The following is a 13,928-nucleotide window of genomic DNA, read 5'->3' as shown; positions in this document are numbered from 1 at the left end:
GCGTGTGGTAAGCTAGTATAATATACTTTGTTTTTACGGGCGGAGTCAGGACGAGCGGCTTTATAAGTAAGTACTTATAACTGGGCAAAAATAAATGAAGGTGCCACTAAGATATTTATAAGAAGTAAGTATGCAAACTCATTTAATAACATGAAGAACAAAGTTCTGCTATTTGATTTTACCATAACTTTTTATATATTTTAATTCTACCTATGTTTCTTATAAAATATTAGAAGAGGAAGGGAGAAGAGATTATCCTTTCTTATTTATTCTAATAAATTTAAACATCATGGCGAAACAAACATAGATATGTGACGTTGAAAATTAGGCAGGTACCTATTATTACAGGCATACAAGGGATCTATTCAGGAAGGTGACTGATAAATAAAAGAGACATATGGAAAGGCATGATTTATTAAACTATCTTATGAATAAGCAATATTTACATATGTACACAACTTACAGACAAATTATAACTAGTGACCCATTTATAATTAATAATATTAAAAATCATAGTCCATTTTCATAGCCAAGTTCTGAAGTAACCAGTAAAAGCAGAATAGGTTAACTATTTTAAGATTCTTTTTCATCGTTCTATACTTTGCAATACAATTTACAAACCAATCATAAAAAAATGTCAGAAAGCATTACACGTTATTTACTTTGTAAACGTGTAATTTCTCCATTAGAGTTGATCTTTCAATCATTGCTTAAAACTTACTCATCGAATACTGTATGATATCATTTCAAACTCGAACATATTTTATTTATTCAATTAGACTTCTTTTAGAAGCACTTTCGAATCGTCATTAGGTACATATTTTTAACATTTAACACCGAAAAGTGTTACTGCATCATTTAATATTTTACAGGTGACATATTATAGGTATTTCGTAATAACTTTCAGCCTAATGGAGAAATTACAAGTTTCTTATGGTCAAGGTCCTTAATAATATTGCTTTGGTTCTCTCTGACGCACTTCATCCTTGAAGCGTATAAGACACTTGCACACGTTCATGTTGGGTGTGAGGAAGTCAGAGAGCGTGTTGGCGGGCGTGGGCCGGTCGAAGGGGAAGCCCATGGCGCGCCGGTCGGGGTACTTGCGGTCGCGCAGGCCGCAGTACGATGCTGCGTCGTTGCATGTCCCTGTGTCTTGTTCCACCTGTAGAAATATATGTTTTAAAGCGAATTTTTAAAATTTATGGGTTTGTGAAAGGCGTGTGTGGTTTTAATTTTGTGGTCGAGCGTCACTGAGCTAAGTTAAATGAATTAATGTTCGAGTTTTCTAGAGGTAGATTTTAGACATTACGTCTATTTTAGGCGATGGATAAATTGTATTGTGGAAATTGTTTAAAGATCGCCTAAATGTGATGAAATAGAAATATTACTTAGCCTTACAAACGCTACAATGCACATCCAGTACGTTAATTTTGGTTAGTAGTTTATCCCACGAGAGAGATTAGAAAAACTTTGAATCGTCATTTGCTTATCATCCTGTATTCCTTACCTTATCATCTTCCCAATTAGAGATCATGCAGAAGATCACCATGGGGAATCCTTCAGTGGTACCCTTTGGAATCAGGAGGTGGTGTGGCCAGCCGCAGCCACAGAACTGCAGTTCTGCAGATTGGGAGACATCAGGCTGGCCGGGGCGATTGGCTTGAGACTGGAACGTGCGCTCGTAGGGGATCGTCACTGATGACTTGACGGAGCTTCGTGAGATTCTGCTGCAGCCAGCGGGCACTGAAATTGGATTAATGGTTAATGGTTACAGCATTTTTTGATAGAAACTTCTTTATGCGCGTCGACGGTAATATTTCAAGGTCACGTCATGGAAATAATGTAATGGAGTAAGTTTTTGTATCTTTGAATATTGCCAAGGAAGTTTCACTTCTGACACGTATGCTCGGCACACACGCTCTTTTGTTGTTGGTTAAGGCACGCATTTAGAATTTAATATTATAATAATAGAATTTAATATTATAATAATAATCTGGGCTGTCCCGGTGGCAGTTCGGAGTGAACAATGACGAGGTTCAGGATCCCCCACCTCTGGCTTGCCTTTGTTGGCCGTCCAGAGTGGAGCCGCTAGAGCTATATGCTCGGGGGTGGAAGTGTCTAATGGCGTAATAGCGGGGAAACCCGCTCCGGGCCCGCGGGCTCGCGATGGTGAAACCGGTGCCGCACCTCTCTACACCCCTAGCCATTCAGCTGATGTTGCCCCCTTGTTGCCATTATCGGTAACCTTTTTGGGAGCCCATCGACCGAACTGGCGAGTCACCGTCTGCCATAATTTTCAATTTTTAATATTGAAAAGGCAGACGTCCATAGCCCCCATAGACCCAATATACCAGTCCATCTAACACCCCCTTCCATAACCCAGTTTTATTCATTTCCATTTTTCTGCAATAGTCCTACATTGGCCGCGGACTGCCCAGGGCTGTATCTCTATAGTGCAGCCATGGGCAGGCTGCGGCTGGTGTCCCACAACACATTAAATTCTCTAAAGGGCCTCTGCGTGTTGGACCTGTGTCCCCACGTAAGCCTTCCAAAGGACCGGGTATCATCCTTACGGCGATACCCGTGTATTATGGAGAGAGACATAATAATAATAAAATCGTCTTTATTTGGTTCTCACAACATTAAAAGGTTACAAAAACTTAGTAGGTAATAGTACACAATGTATAGTAGAAGATAACGTTGTGAGAAACTGGTGCCTGAAATAGACTACATAGAAGTCTGAGGTACAGGTCACCAGCCCCCCTCGCGGATATCATACGAGAATACACAAGTGTACGTACCTAAATAATGCATAAAATTATACAAATCTTATCAGAAGACAATTTTACTTAAAAAACACTAATACAAAAAAATAAAGAGAAAAGAAAAATATATTTTAATTTTAATTTAAATCTAAATCCTACCAAATCTTAAAGGTATGAATGTGAGTATGCTAGTGTGTGTGCGCGCATGAGTGGGTGTATATGTGAGTGTGTGTGAGTGAGTGTGTGCGCAAGTGTATATGTTTGTGTGATTAATCATATGTGTAGGTGTGTATATCAGTTTACATAAAGTGTTCTTAAATTGCAGTAGAAAGATTCCAGAGTAATTTTAAATGAGGTCTTTAAGAAGGTCTTCGGTTTGTTGGTAATCCAGTGATTTTAAAAAATTAGAAACTGTCTTTTTGCATTTGTAATTGTTCAAGGGATAAATGTTTAATTTCTTATTTATTTTATTATAAAGAAAGGGTCCCATAAAGCAAAAGAAATTATGTGAATGAGTTGATGAAAAGGCGGTAGATGAACAAATTGTGTTATTATGGCGCTTATTCTTGAGTAAAGTGGGGTCAAATACCAGCTTTGAATGTTGCTTCATAATGGTGTGAAGTATGAATGTTTGTCTAACCGAAAGCACACCCCACATCCTATAGAGCTCTAACGTGGGGTAACGATATGGAAGTCCAGCACTCACTTTAAGTATGGCACGTTGAGCTCTTTCAACTTCAATAAGGTGTGACTTTGCACAACCGCCCCAAGATGTAACACAATAATCTATCAGTGAATTACAAAGTGCAAAATATACAATTTTTATCACCTCTCTGTTAGCAACATGTCTAAGACTTCTGAAAATATAAATCAATTTTCGTAGTCTGGACACTAGAGTGTCTACGTGGGGTTTAAAAGATAAAAATTGGTCGATAGTGGTACCGAGGTATTTTATAGTTTCAGTCCTCTCTAGTACAGGACAGTTACAGTTCACGTGATTTGGGGGACAAGTATGAGCTGATATTACGAGTGTAGGAGATGGTAGTAGATTGACCTTATGAGCGAAGACCATATATTTAGTTTTGGAAATGTTTAGGGTTAGGATATTTTGGCGTAACCAATGCCCGACTTTATTAAATCCATCCTGAGCGTATTTAAACACATCGTCCCAAGTGTCACCAACAAAAAATAGCGCGGTATCGTCGGCAAATGATACGATCTTCCCATTAAAAAGAGATAGGTTACATAAATCATTTATGTAAGTCAAGAAAAGGGTGGGGCCGATGACACTGCCCTGAGGAACGCCATAATTAACCGACAATTCCCCACTAACCACGTCATGATTGAGCTTCACGCGTTGCTGTCTATCCGATAGGTAATCAGTCAATAGTTTTAGGGAGTTATCTCTTATACCCATTCGTTCCAATTTATACAACAAGTGAGGGATAGAGACCGTGTCAAATGCTTTAGCTAGATCTAGGAATACTGTTAAGCATTTCTTTTTAGAGTCTAAATTTGTGATAATTGAGTCAACTAATTCATGCACAGCATCGCCAGTAGCTTTGCCGCGCCTAAAACCAAACTGGTTGGATGATAGTAGGTGGTTTATTTCTAGAAAATTAATAAGTCTTTTATTGATTATTCGCTCTAAAATCTTGGAAAGAGTTGGCAAAATGGATATAGGTCGGTAGTTGCTGACACAGTCTCTATCGCCTCCTTTGTGAATGGGAGTAATAAGGGCTGATTTAAATGCTCTCGGAAATGTGCCCGAATCCATGGCAAGATTACAGATATGTAGGATCGGTTGTGTCAAGAGTTTACAGTACTTCTTTAAAATTCTTCCTGAAATTAGGTCAACACCAGCTACAGAGTCATTATTTAAACCATTTATAACATGAGAGATTTCGTTATTGTCTGTAGGAAGTAAAACGAAGGAATTTACTGGTGGGGTCAAAAGAGGAAGGTGGTTTGGAAGCTGCGGTGGAAACGCATTATGATTTAAGTCGATAATTTGTTTTGCTAAATTTTCGCCTACGCTAGAAAAGTATTGGTTAACGTCATTGGCGCTTTTTTGGGGATCACATGAACTTAAAAGAGCAGAATAATTATGATTATCAGATTTATTACAGTTACTTATTTCCTTAATGGTTGTCCATAATTTTTTAGTATTACCCTTAGTTTTTTGTATAGCTTGCTTATCATAGTTGCGCTTTGCTTTTTTTAATGAAGAGTTACAGAAATTCCTGTAACGTTTGTAAATGAGTTTTAAAGTTTCATTAGTCGATGTTTTTTTGATTTAATGTATAGATTGTCCCGATTTCTCATAATACGCAAAAGCCCTTTTGTGATCCATGGCTTAAAGATCCGTTGCCTTGATGGGATTTTGACTATACGCATGTTATTTTTTATATGTTGGTATAAAAGCGATACAAATTTGTCTGTAGCTAGATTAACGTCAGAGAAGGTAGAAATTTGTTGAAAATTAGTAGATAATAGGTCATTTTCAAGGCTCAAGCCCATCAAAATCAATTGAATGACATAGATTATTAGATTTATAATTTGATTTGATGAACTTTAGACTTATAACAACGCATTCGTGGTCTGTAATAGATGACTCAATTATTAGGCATGTTACATTTAAGCTGGAGCGTATCATGGCATGGTCTAGGCATGTTCGTCCGTGAGTAGGAAGACTGTGGCCTGGCAAGATTCGATGGCTAGCAAGGATGTTAAGATATTCAAATGAACGTTTATCGCTTGTGTTTGGTGTGATATCAATGTTGATATCACCGCATATAATTATATTTTTGAAAGAGTTAAGTCTGGTTAGAAGTGATTCTAGTGAATTGACAAAATTTGAAGTATTGGTTTGGCCTGGAGGGCGGTAAATAGCAAGTATACAAGTTTCAGAGTTGACAGATAACATTAAACAATTAAGAGCAGTGGTGGCTCAGTGGTGAGACCTCGGACTTCGAATCGATAAGTCCGTGGTTCGAGACCAGGCGAGCGCGCAAGAAATAAATTGATTTTTCAATTTATCTGCGCATGTTGTAACATCACCACTGCTCGGTGAAGGAAAACATCGTGAGGAAACCGACATGTCGAAGAATTAAAAAGTTCGACGACATGTGTCATCCGCCAACCCGCACTTGGCCAGCGTGGTGGATTATGGCCTGTACCCTCATAGGAGGCCCGTGTCCCAGCAGTGGGAACGTATATGGGCTGATGATGATGATGATGATTAAACAATTAGCATCGCATACATAAGGTTCTTCGTGGGTAATGGGGAGGTTTTTATTAAAGTATATAACGACTCCTTCATTTTGAGTTTTATGAGAAGTAGATGATGCATGGCTATAGTTGTTAAGGTTTGGGATGTGTCGCGCAGAAGGGAGCCAACATTCAGTTAGTACTATAACGTCCCAGGCAATTTCGGATCTATGTATAAGCGTCAGTAGATTAGAGAAATTACAATAAATACTACGGATATTTTGTGATAGTAGATTAAGGTGAAATTTATTTGTTCCAATATGATTTTTAATATTCTCAACATTGCAGGTAATAACATTAGCCACTTGGATGCTGTCTAGATCGGAATTAAGTTTTTCAATAGAGGTCATTGTAATTTAAATGAACATTAGGTGTCGGCGGCATAGGCCGACACATATTATATAGAAAAAATAAAGTAAAATAATCCGAACAGACATACCAGTGGCTATAACAATAGTGTTAGTAATAATTATTATATGGCAATGTTTGAGTTTTATTACTGAGATTGTAATGATGTAAATGTAAACGTTGTATATAGGATATTATGAGTGTTATGTGTATAATATTTTGAATGTGTAAGGAGTGGTGTAATTGATTTAAAGTGATTTGGTAGGTAAAAATTGTATATAAAAACTAAACCAGTACAACATTCCAAGTAGATAATATATCTTTGAATAGATATTTTAAGAATCTTATACAGATGAAATAGAACTAAGATAAAATATTTGTAACTAAATGTAATAACATTGATGGGTTTTACATACATTTCAAGCCATATCATATTTTTAATTAAATATCGTTCAATCTTTAATTTACAAGTGAAGAAAAAGTTTACCATGTTTATTAGCATACAAGTATAGGAAAGCAATCTTAGAATCAGCAGTGAAGTTAACTTATAAAAATAAATACAATGAGGAATTCTAATGTTTTTATCTTTGTTGATAATTGTTAATTTACTAAACATAAATAAAAAAATTATATATAACAGTAATGCTAAAAGTTTGCGTCGACACGAAAAGTGTTTATTATGCAGTTTATATCTGGAAATTAAGCTATATAAAAAAATATAATATAAACTTAAATATCTAAACAACATTAATCTAAGTCGGAAATTGTGGAGTGACAAGACTGTACAGTTATTTATTAGAGCTAACTTCATGTGAACCAAAAACACTCATAATATCAGACTCTTCGCGAATAATGAAGGCTGGTTTATTACTTTCTTGTCTAACAAATATTTTGCCTTCTCTTGTCCAAGAATATTTCCACCTTAAGCGCATGCAAGTTTGACGCGCGTTGAAGAATAATTGCTTGTTGTATTTTGTAAGGCGTTCATTTATATAAAACTTTTTTGTTTCACCTACTAGATTCATGTTCTCCGTTGTCAATCCACGACGAATCCTAGCATTTAATAATATACTAGCATATAATAATAGCATTATAATACGTGTCTGTCTTTGCTCTAACTGAATTAATATTATAAAGCAATACAAATTAAAAAGTACATACGCTTATGTGTAAACTTGTCCAATTCGATCATTAGCCGACGCTGATCTTGGAAGCCAAGCGGTGTTCCGTTCTCATCTTGCGTTGGTGCCATGAACAACCGCACTGTACCCATTGTGTCTTTTCCTGTATTTTGCACCTCGATACTGTAAATATTAAAGATTTTATCGCTATTAGAAGCAATAAAGAATAGAATTCAGCTCCATATTGTGACGGCATAGCTGTTAATATTTTTAACGAATTAATAATCTAATGATTTAAGTCAAACAAAATAAACCGTAATTTAAAAATATATTTGGTTATAAGTGTGGCTGTTACAAAATATATATATCTATTTGGTTAGTAAAGTGGCTATTATAAAATATAGTTGTCCATGCATTAACAGGAAAATATTAGTTTCAACCAGAAAAATTATTCATTCAATTAGAGTTCTTCTAGAAGCATCTTTGAATCGACATCGAATCGAGTTTTAGTCATCCATTTATTGGTTTCGTAAAGCAGTTTCTACAGAGCAAAGCAAGCAAGAAATTCTGCAGTCTTCTGTTGATATTGCGGGCGTTTTGGCAGATGATGATGATTTTAAAAGTGCAGTTACTTGTCAGTTCTTCTCCCTAGAAATTGCTTAACGAACCTATGGTAAATGTTAAAACTATGGCATGACGATTTGAAAGTGCTTCTAGAAGAAGTCTAATTGAATAAATAAATATTCGAGTTTGAGTTTGATATGTTTTTAATTGTGTAATTAAAGAAACTCACTTATAAGTAAATTCGTCATGTGTAAGATGTGTAAAGCGGGCAAGCAATTTGCCCTCCAGGATTGTGTAGGTGAAGTCTAGCCCGTGGCTCAGTTCTAGCGTGCTCTGCTCCCACTGGGTCTTGATCGTGTTGTCTCCGGGGCATTCGATGCTGATCTGCTTCACTTGGATGCCGTGGAAGTTGAGCTGTGGATAGTGGCAATTCTGGATATACTACTAGTAGAAACTTTTATTGAACTGTAAATCGAATTCAAATGTCTACGTGTGTGTGAATCGTAGTAGTTCAAAATATCTATCAATTGGTGGTAAATAAAATGAGATTAAAATTAAACTTAAAATTGTGCTTTTTCTCGCAAGTGAACATTCACGTTATACAACAGATTCATTCTGTTTTTAAATATTTTAATAATAAAACAAAGTCTCTTGTACCTTTTTGAGTTATCTCTATTTTGAGTTAGTATTATTTTAATCAGCTTTTAGTGTTTCTTTATCAAGTTAATACTGACCTGATCCTTAACATAAGGCCGCAACTTGTTCTTGTACAGCTGGAAGATGTCATCTATGAACGCATGCCAGCGGTAGAACACCGGGTCTCGCATCGCGGTGGCCACGTCACCCATTATGCTTGGTTCCTCCTGAATTTATAATATAAGTATCATATTAACATACATGATATCGCTATGTTCTGAATAAAATTCCAAAAAAAAAACAAGTCAATAAGAATAATTTGATCTGCAAAACACAGTATAGTATAGTACAGACCTTAAATTTATTATCTGGATCGTGCATGAAGGACAAGAAGTTATGTCCCATGTTGTGCAGGTTGCCGTAGAACCCAGGGTTTGGACTCAGTATTGACGCTTCAACGATATTGCCCAAAATGTCAATGCCAGTTGTTTCGTCTAGCGGCTCTTTGTGACCGCCAGGCTAAATAATAATTGGTACCAATAAAAAGGTGTGATGACAAAAATAGATAGTTACAATGTTTCATCGTAAATTGTATTCATTTTTTAATCCATTCTTTTTTCCAACGTTTTATATATATAAAACAAAAGCATCTCAAGTCTGGTAAGTTCTTAATCACAACCTTAGATCACAACTATCACATAATTTCCAATATTTTACCATCAAAATAGACATAGAGTCGATAGCTTCCACGATCCTGTCCCTCCAGTACTCCAGCTGTGTGATCTCCATGATAATGCCATCTTTTGTACGATTTAAATCACTCATAAAGGAGCTAGCGAACCTATAATAAAAATAAAAATTATGAAGAATTGAAAAAAATCTTGTGTAGCTAATGTGATGTACATTGATAAATAATACATGTACTTTTGTGAGATTGTCTTTCACGTCTCAGCATAACGATTTTATGATTTAATCTTTATGTTTGGAGATTAATAGGAGGAGGCAAGAGAATAACATATTCTATTTAGGCTATTTTTTATCGCGGCACAAAATCTCTTTCCCTTGGGAATTTCATTTGATATGCGACCGACGCGGTTTATTTGACGGAAATAACGTTTTACAAATTACGTTGTTACCTTGGCGGCCAGTAACGGCTAGCAACCGTTGAGTCCATTTTGGGGAAGTAACCTTCCTTGATCGGCTCACGGAAGTTGTGCAGCGGCTCCGGAGCACTCAGCTTATTGCAGAAACGTTCTATTGTGTACCTGCCAATATAAATTCATTATAATAGTAGAATCATTTACGTCAATTTTAATTTGAGCTGAAGTAAGTCTATGCATATTATAAAAGAAGATGTAATCACTAGAGAGCGATTTTGGGAATTAAATGTTTAACCGACAGATCACCTGCTTCTTTCTGGTAAAAAAGGCGCAAGTGCCGGTGGTTGCAGTGCCAGCGGTGCCAGTGCCAGTACATGTTTAGTGCCGAAATATATACATATTACTTAATAACTTAGCTACAATGAAGCGGTCTGATAAGTATCTCACCTAGCGATAATCTGCTGGTGCATATAGTAGAAGAGTTCTCCTCTCCTGTCCTTGGCAACGATGGCGTGGCTGCCATCGGTCGGGTACACGAGGTGCCAGTGCCAGTGGTGCAGGTTGACGCCGATGTCCTCGCGGAAGTACGCCACGCGCTGCTCCGGGTCCCACTCTGCTGCTGTGTAGTTTTGAGGGATCTCCAGCACCAGCTTTGGGATTGATATAGTTGATTAATAGAATGCGTAGAGCCGATTACAGTTATGTTTAAACATGATCAGAAAAATTATACAGATTTTATAAATTTACAATGTGAAGTCATCAGCAGACTTAAAAAAAGAAGTAGGTTCTTAATTTTGAATCACTTTTTTTTGTTTTTTCCTCTTCAATTTTGACTAAGTGAACCGATTTTAATGATGTTTTTTCTATTTGAAGGTGCTTCTCGTGTAGTCGAATTTGAAGACGGTTAGGTTTTTTATTAAAATTAATATTTTTAAATGGGTCACAAATTGGAAAGTTACCTACCCTTTTATTTACAGGATATATAAAGCTGACTTCCCTGGCTTTTTTCATGACCCTGGGGTCTATAAACTTGTCTGGAAATGATGACACTAAGGTTGGGAAGTTCAGGTCCTTGGTGTCCTCCCTGTAGAGACGATAAACACGACTCAGATAAATTTTATACATAACATGCATTAATTTTATTAACAAGATATGAAATTGTAAAAAGGTTTGAAGTTGCTTTTTGAAAAGGTTTAGAATTAGTTAGCTGTGATTTATTATTATAATCATTAATTTAAATTATATTTCGTTAAAAAATACGTAGTGCATTTTCAAATAATTAAATCGATACAATCTGCATGTATTACAGGAAAAAGAAAAAAAAACTGAACTCACAAATGATAGCAGTACATCGATAGTATTATAAGTGTAAATAAATAGATAATATTGTAAGAAGATGGTGCAAACATTATGTTTATACCTGTTTAGTAAGGCAACGGAGAGGCAGTAGTTGAAAAGGTAAGGGTTGATTCGCATCTGGCAATATGCTGCCACAGACTGTAACTCCTCTAAGTTCTTCATACCTAAATAATGTAACATAAATAAGTTAAAACAAATAGAAATTTCTTAAATGGGCATATTTCTGCAAGTGGATTATTCCTATTATTTCCTTGTGATTAATGAATATATATATACCTAAACTTAATTATACGATATAATTTATGTAATAAGAATACGTTAGACGTACTGAAGACATTCTGTCGTTGGCTAATTATTTCAGTAATATAACATCTTTCCTCAATTATTCATGTTATGCCAGAACATCAAAGAGCCTATAAATTTACTACCATATTTAGATTCTCTTTAGGTCAAGTTTGGTAATAATTATACATATAGGTAATTATGATGCACATTAAATACGCGAGAATGCTGATTATTGATATGTGAACGTCGCAAACAAACCAAATAATACACCTATATATTTGTAGGTTTTACTATCAACTCTAGTTTCCAGGTCAAATTTATGTAAAAATTTTAATATTTCGGCCCGAATAAAAACTTTCGAATTTCATATTCAGTTTGTAAAATCAAAGAAAGCGTAAATTTCAGGCAAAAGCTAGTTTAAAAGACAATATAATAATAAGAAAATCAGCTGTTGCCTGCAGCTTCGCTTGTGTGATCAAAATATTTTTTTTTTAGTACTAACAGGTACTAACATTCATACCTTTACTAGCATTCTAAATTTCAGCCCGGTCTAGTAGTTTGGGCTGTGCGTTGATTGATCTTTCAGTCGTTTTATATATTAAGATGAACGTACCCATAAAAATGTTGACCAGTGCAGTTGCCATTTGTCTATGCCAAGGTATGAATAGTGAGAAGGTGGCCATGTAAGGAAGCTGGAGCGGCACAGACAGATCCGGGATGGTAATCTTTTTTATTGGGATGATTCGAGTCGCATCCTTCCCAAAACGTTTTGCTAAAATTTCTCTAGCAGCTTGGAATTTCTTTGGCTGTAAATGAGATAGGAGTTATGTATATTTTCGAGATGATGCGGGTTGAGAGCTGTTTAATTTTGTTGTTGCCAATATTTAATTAGTTGTTTACCGTAATTACAGGCGGTGTTGCTTATTTAAATAAGCTGCGAATTATTAGGTAATTAATAATTTTAGAACATTATTAATTTATAATTTTTTTCGAATAGGAAGCTATTTTGGTTCAAGTAATTATTAATTAATTATATTATGATTAATAAAGGAAAGCTAGCCGGAAATAATGGGATATACTTAAATACAACAAGGAAATAATAACATTATCATCACCATGTCCTCAGTCAATAACATTGTTTCACAAACATGTCTGTATGTGATAAGAAAATCCTTTGAATGTATATTATTTTTGTTAAATTCTCAATATACATAGATTTATTAAAATTTATTAAGCATATTTTAAAAGTAGGTTGGTTTTTACTCGGAATAACTACGATTTGGATAATTTTATTGTTCCCATAACGCATATAACTTTTCTATTTTGTAAGAAAAGCTATTAAAGTATGATTAACTTACGAAATAATCTGGAGGCAACTGGAATACGGCCAAGTTACTCTTGGGCATGAAGCAGGGCTCCGTGGGCCGGTCGAAGAACAGCAGGAGATTCTTCTTTATGTCCGCCATTGCTGTTAAAATAATTACAATAAAATTATTTATTAAATTAAACAAGATCTACAATATCCCTTAAAATAAATTAATATTAAAAAATATTAATAAAATTCATTCTCTTCTCTTATCTAAAATAACTAATTCAACGTTGTTCTGCGCGTATATTATATTTTCAGAGCGTATTAGGTATACGTAGGCACAAAAAATCGTGAAAATCCTGCAAATTGTTTCAGTAGAGTTTTGGTAACAAAAATGACGCGAGAAATTTAAATATTGTTTGATAGAGATTCAATAAGCCAAACATCATATATTCAACTGTATTACCTCTTTCGTATTCCTCTTTGCACTTAGCCTTGAGTTCCAATTAACAGAACAGTAGCGACTGTTGAATTTACTTTAAATTTGTTATTTATATACAACTTTATCACTCGGCTCTGCATATTGTGTATCCTTAAGATAAAAACCGCAATATGACCAATATTGTTTTCTATAACTTTGAGGCTTATTTATAAACCTTTGTAGAGAGATTTAATAGCGAGTTGGTTCTAAGAAATAACAAGCAGAAAATTGTGACAGTACTACCTAATATAAAGAAAATCATATTCCTTAATTTGACTGTGAAAATACAGTTAAGTTATGTTTCGAAATTTCAAATGTCTTGGAGATTATTTTTTGAAGAAATTATGTTTATCATATTGTTAATTTTTTTACAACTTACAAGGATAGGGAAATGCTGTGAAGGATATAAAATTGAATATTTTTTAAGACCCAATTTGTTTGATTGACCAATTTGTATTAGAACTCAACAATAAGAGAATTTTGTATCTTTATTCCTCGCCTAGAAATATAGAGTTGAAATTATCGACAAAAAAACTTTATTCAATCGAAATTAGCTGAATTGGTTTGCTTTTTGTAAAATGTAACTAATTTTACACAATTATCTAATTTACAAAGAATACGTATAAGCCATAACAATGTAGCCTTTTATGCAAATATCGATTCTCAAGTATCGATTACGACATACCGTAA

The 13,928-nt window shown here is 35.0% G+C and overlaps 1 protein-coding gene across 1 annotated transcript; it reads right to left on the bottom strand.

Moving 5' to 3' along the window:
* Positions 1-400: 400 nt before the first annotated feature.
* Positions 401-13,816, bottom strand: LOC123700396 (phenoloxidase subunit 1-like). The gene is made up of 14 exons (XM_045647606.1): positions 13,224-13,816; positions 12,807-12,916; positions 12,062-12,254; positions 11,225-11,327; positions 10,768-10,888; positions 10,252-10,454; positions 9,841-9,969; positions 9,422-9,545; positions 9,059-9,223; positions 8,803-8,931; positions 8,298-8,482; positions 7,545-7,687; positions 1,508-1,743; positions 401-1,162 (listed from the first exon to the last, which is right to left on the bottom strand). Exons 2-14 carry the CDS (start codon positions 12,912-12,914, stop codon positions 947-949), a joined length of 2,055 nt encoding a protein of 684 aa, XP_045503562.1. The 5' UTR covers positions 12,915-12,916; positions 13,224-13,816; the 3' UTR covers positions 401-946.
* Between the last annotated feature and the right edge of the window lie 112 nt (positions 13,817-13,928).

This window comes from Colias croceus, chromosome 19, assembly GCF_905220415.1.
Source record: "Colias croceus chromosome 19, ilColCroc2.1".
NCBI classification, from domain to species: Eukaryota; Metazoa; Arthropoda; class Insecta; order Lepidoptera; family Pieridae; genus Colias; species Colias croceus.
Note: the sequence above shows the minus strand (reverse complement) of the source record. Positions and strands in the feature narration are given on the sequence as shown.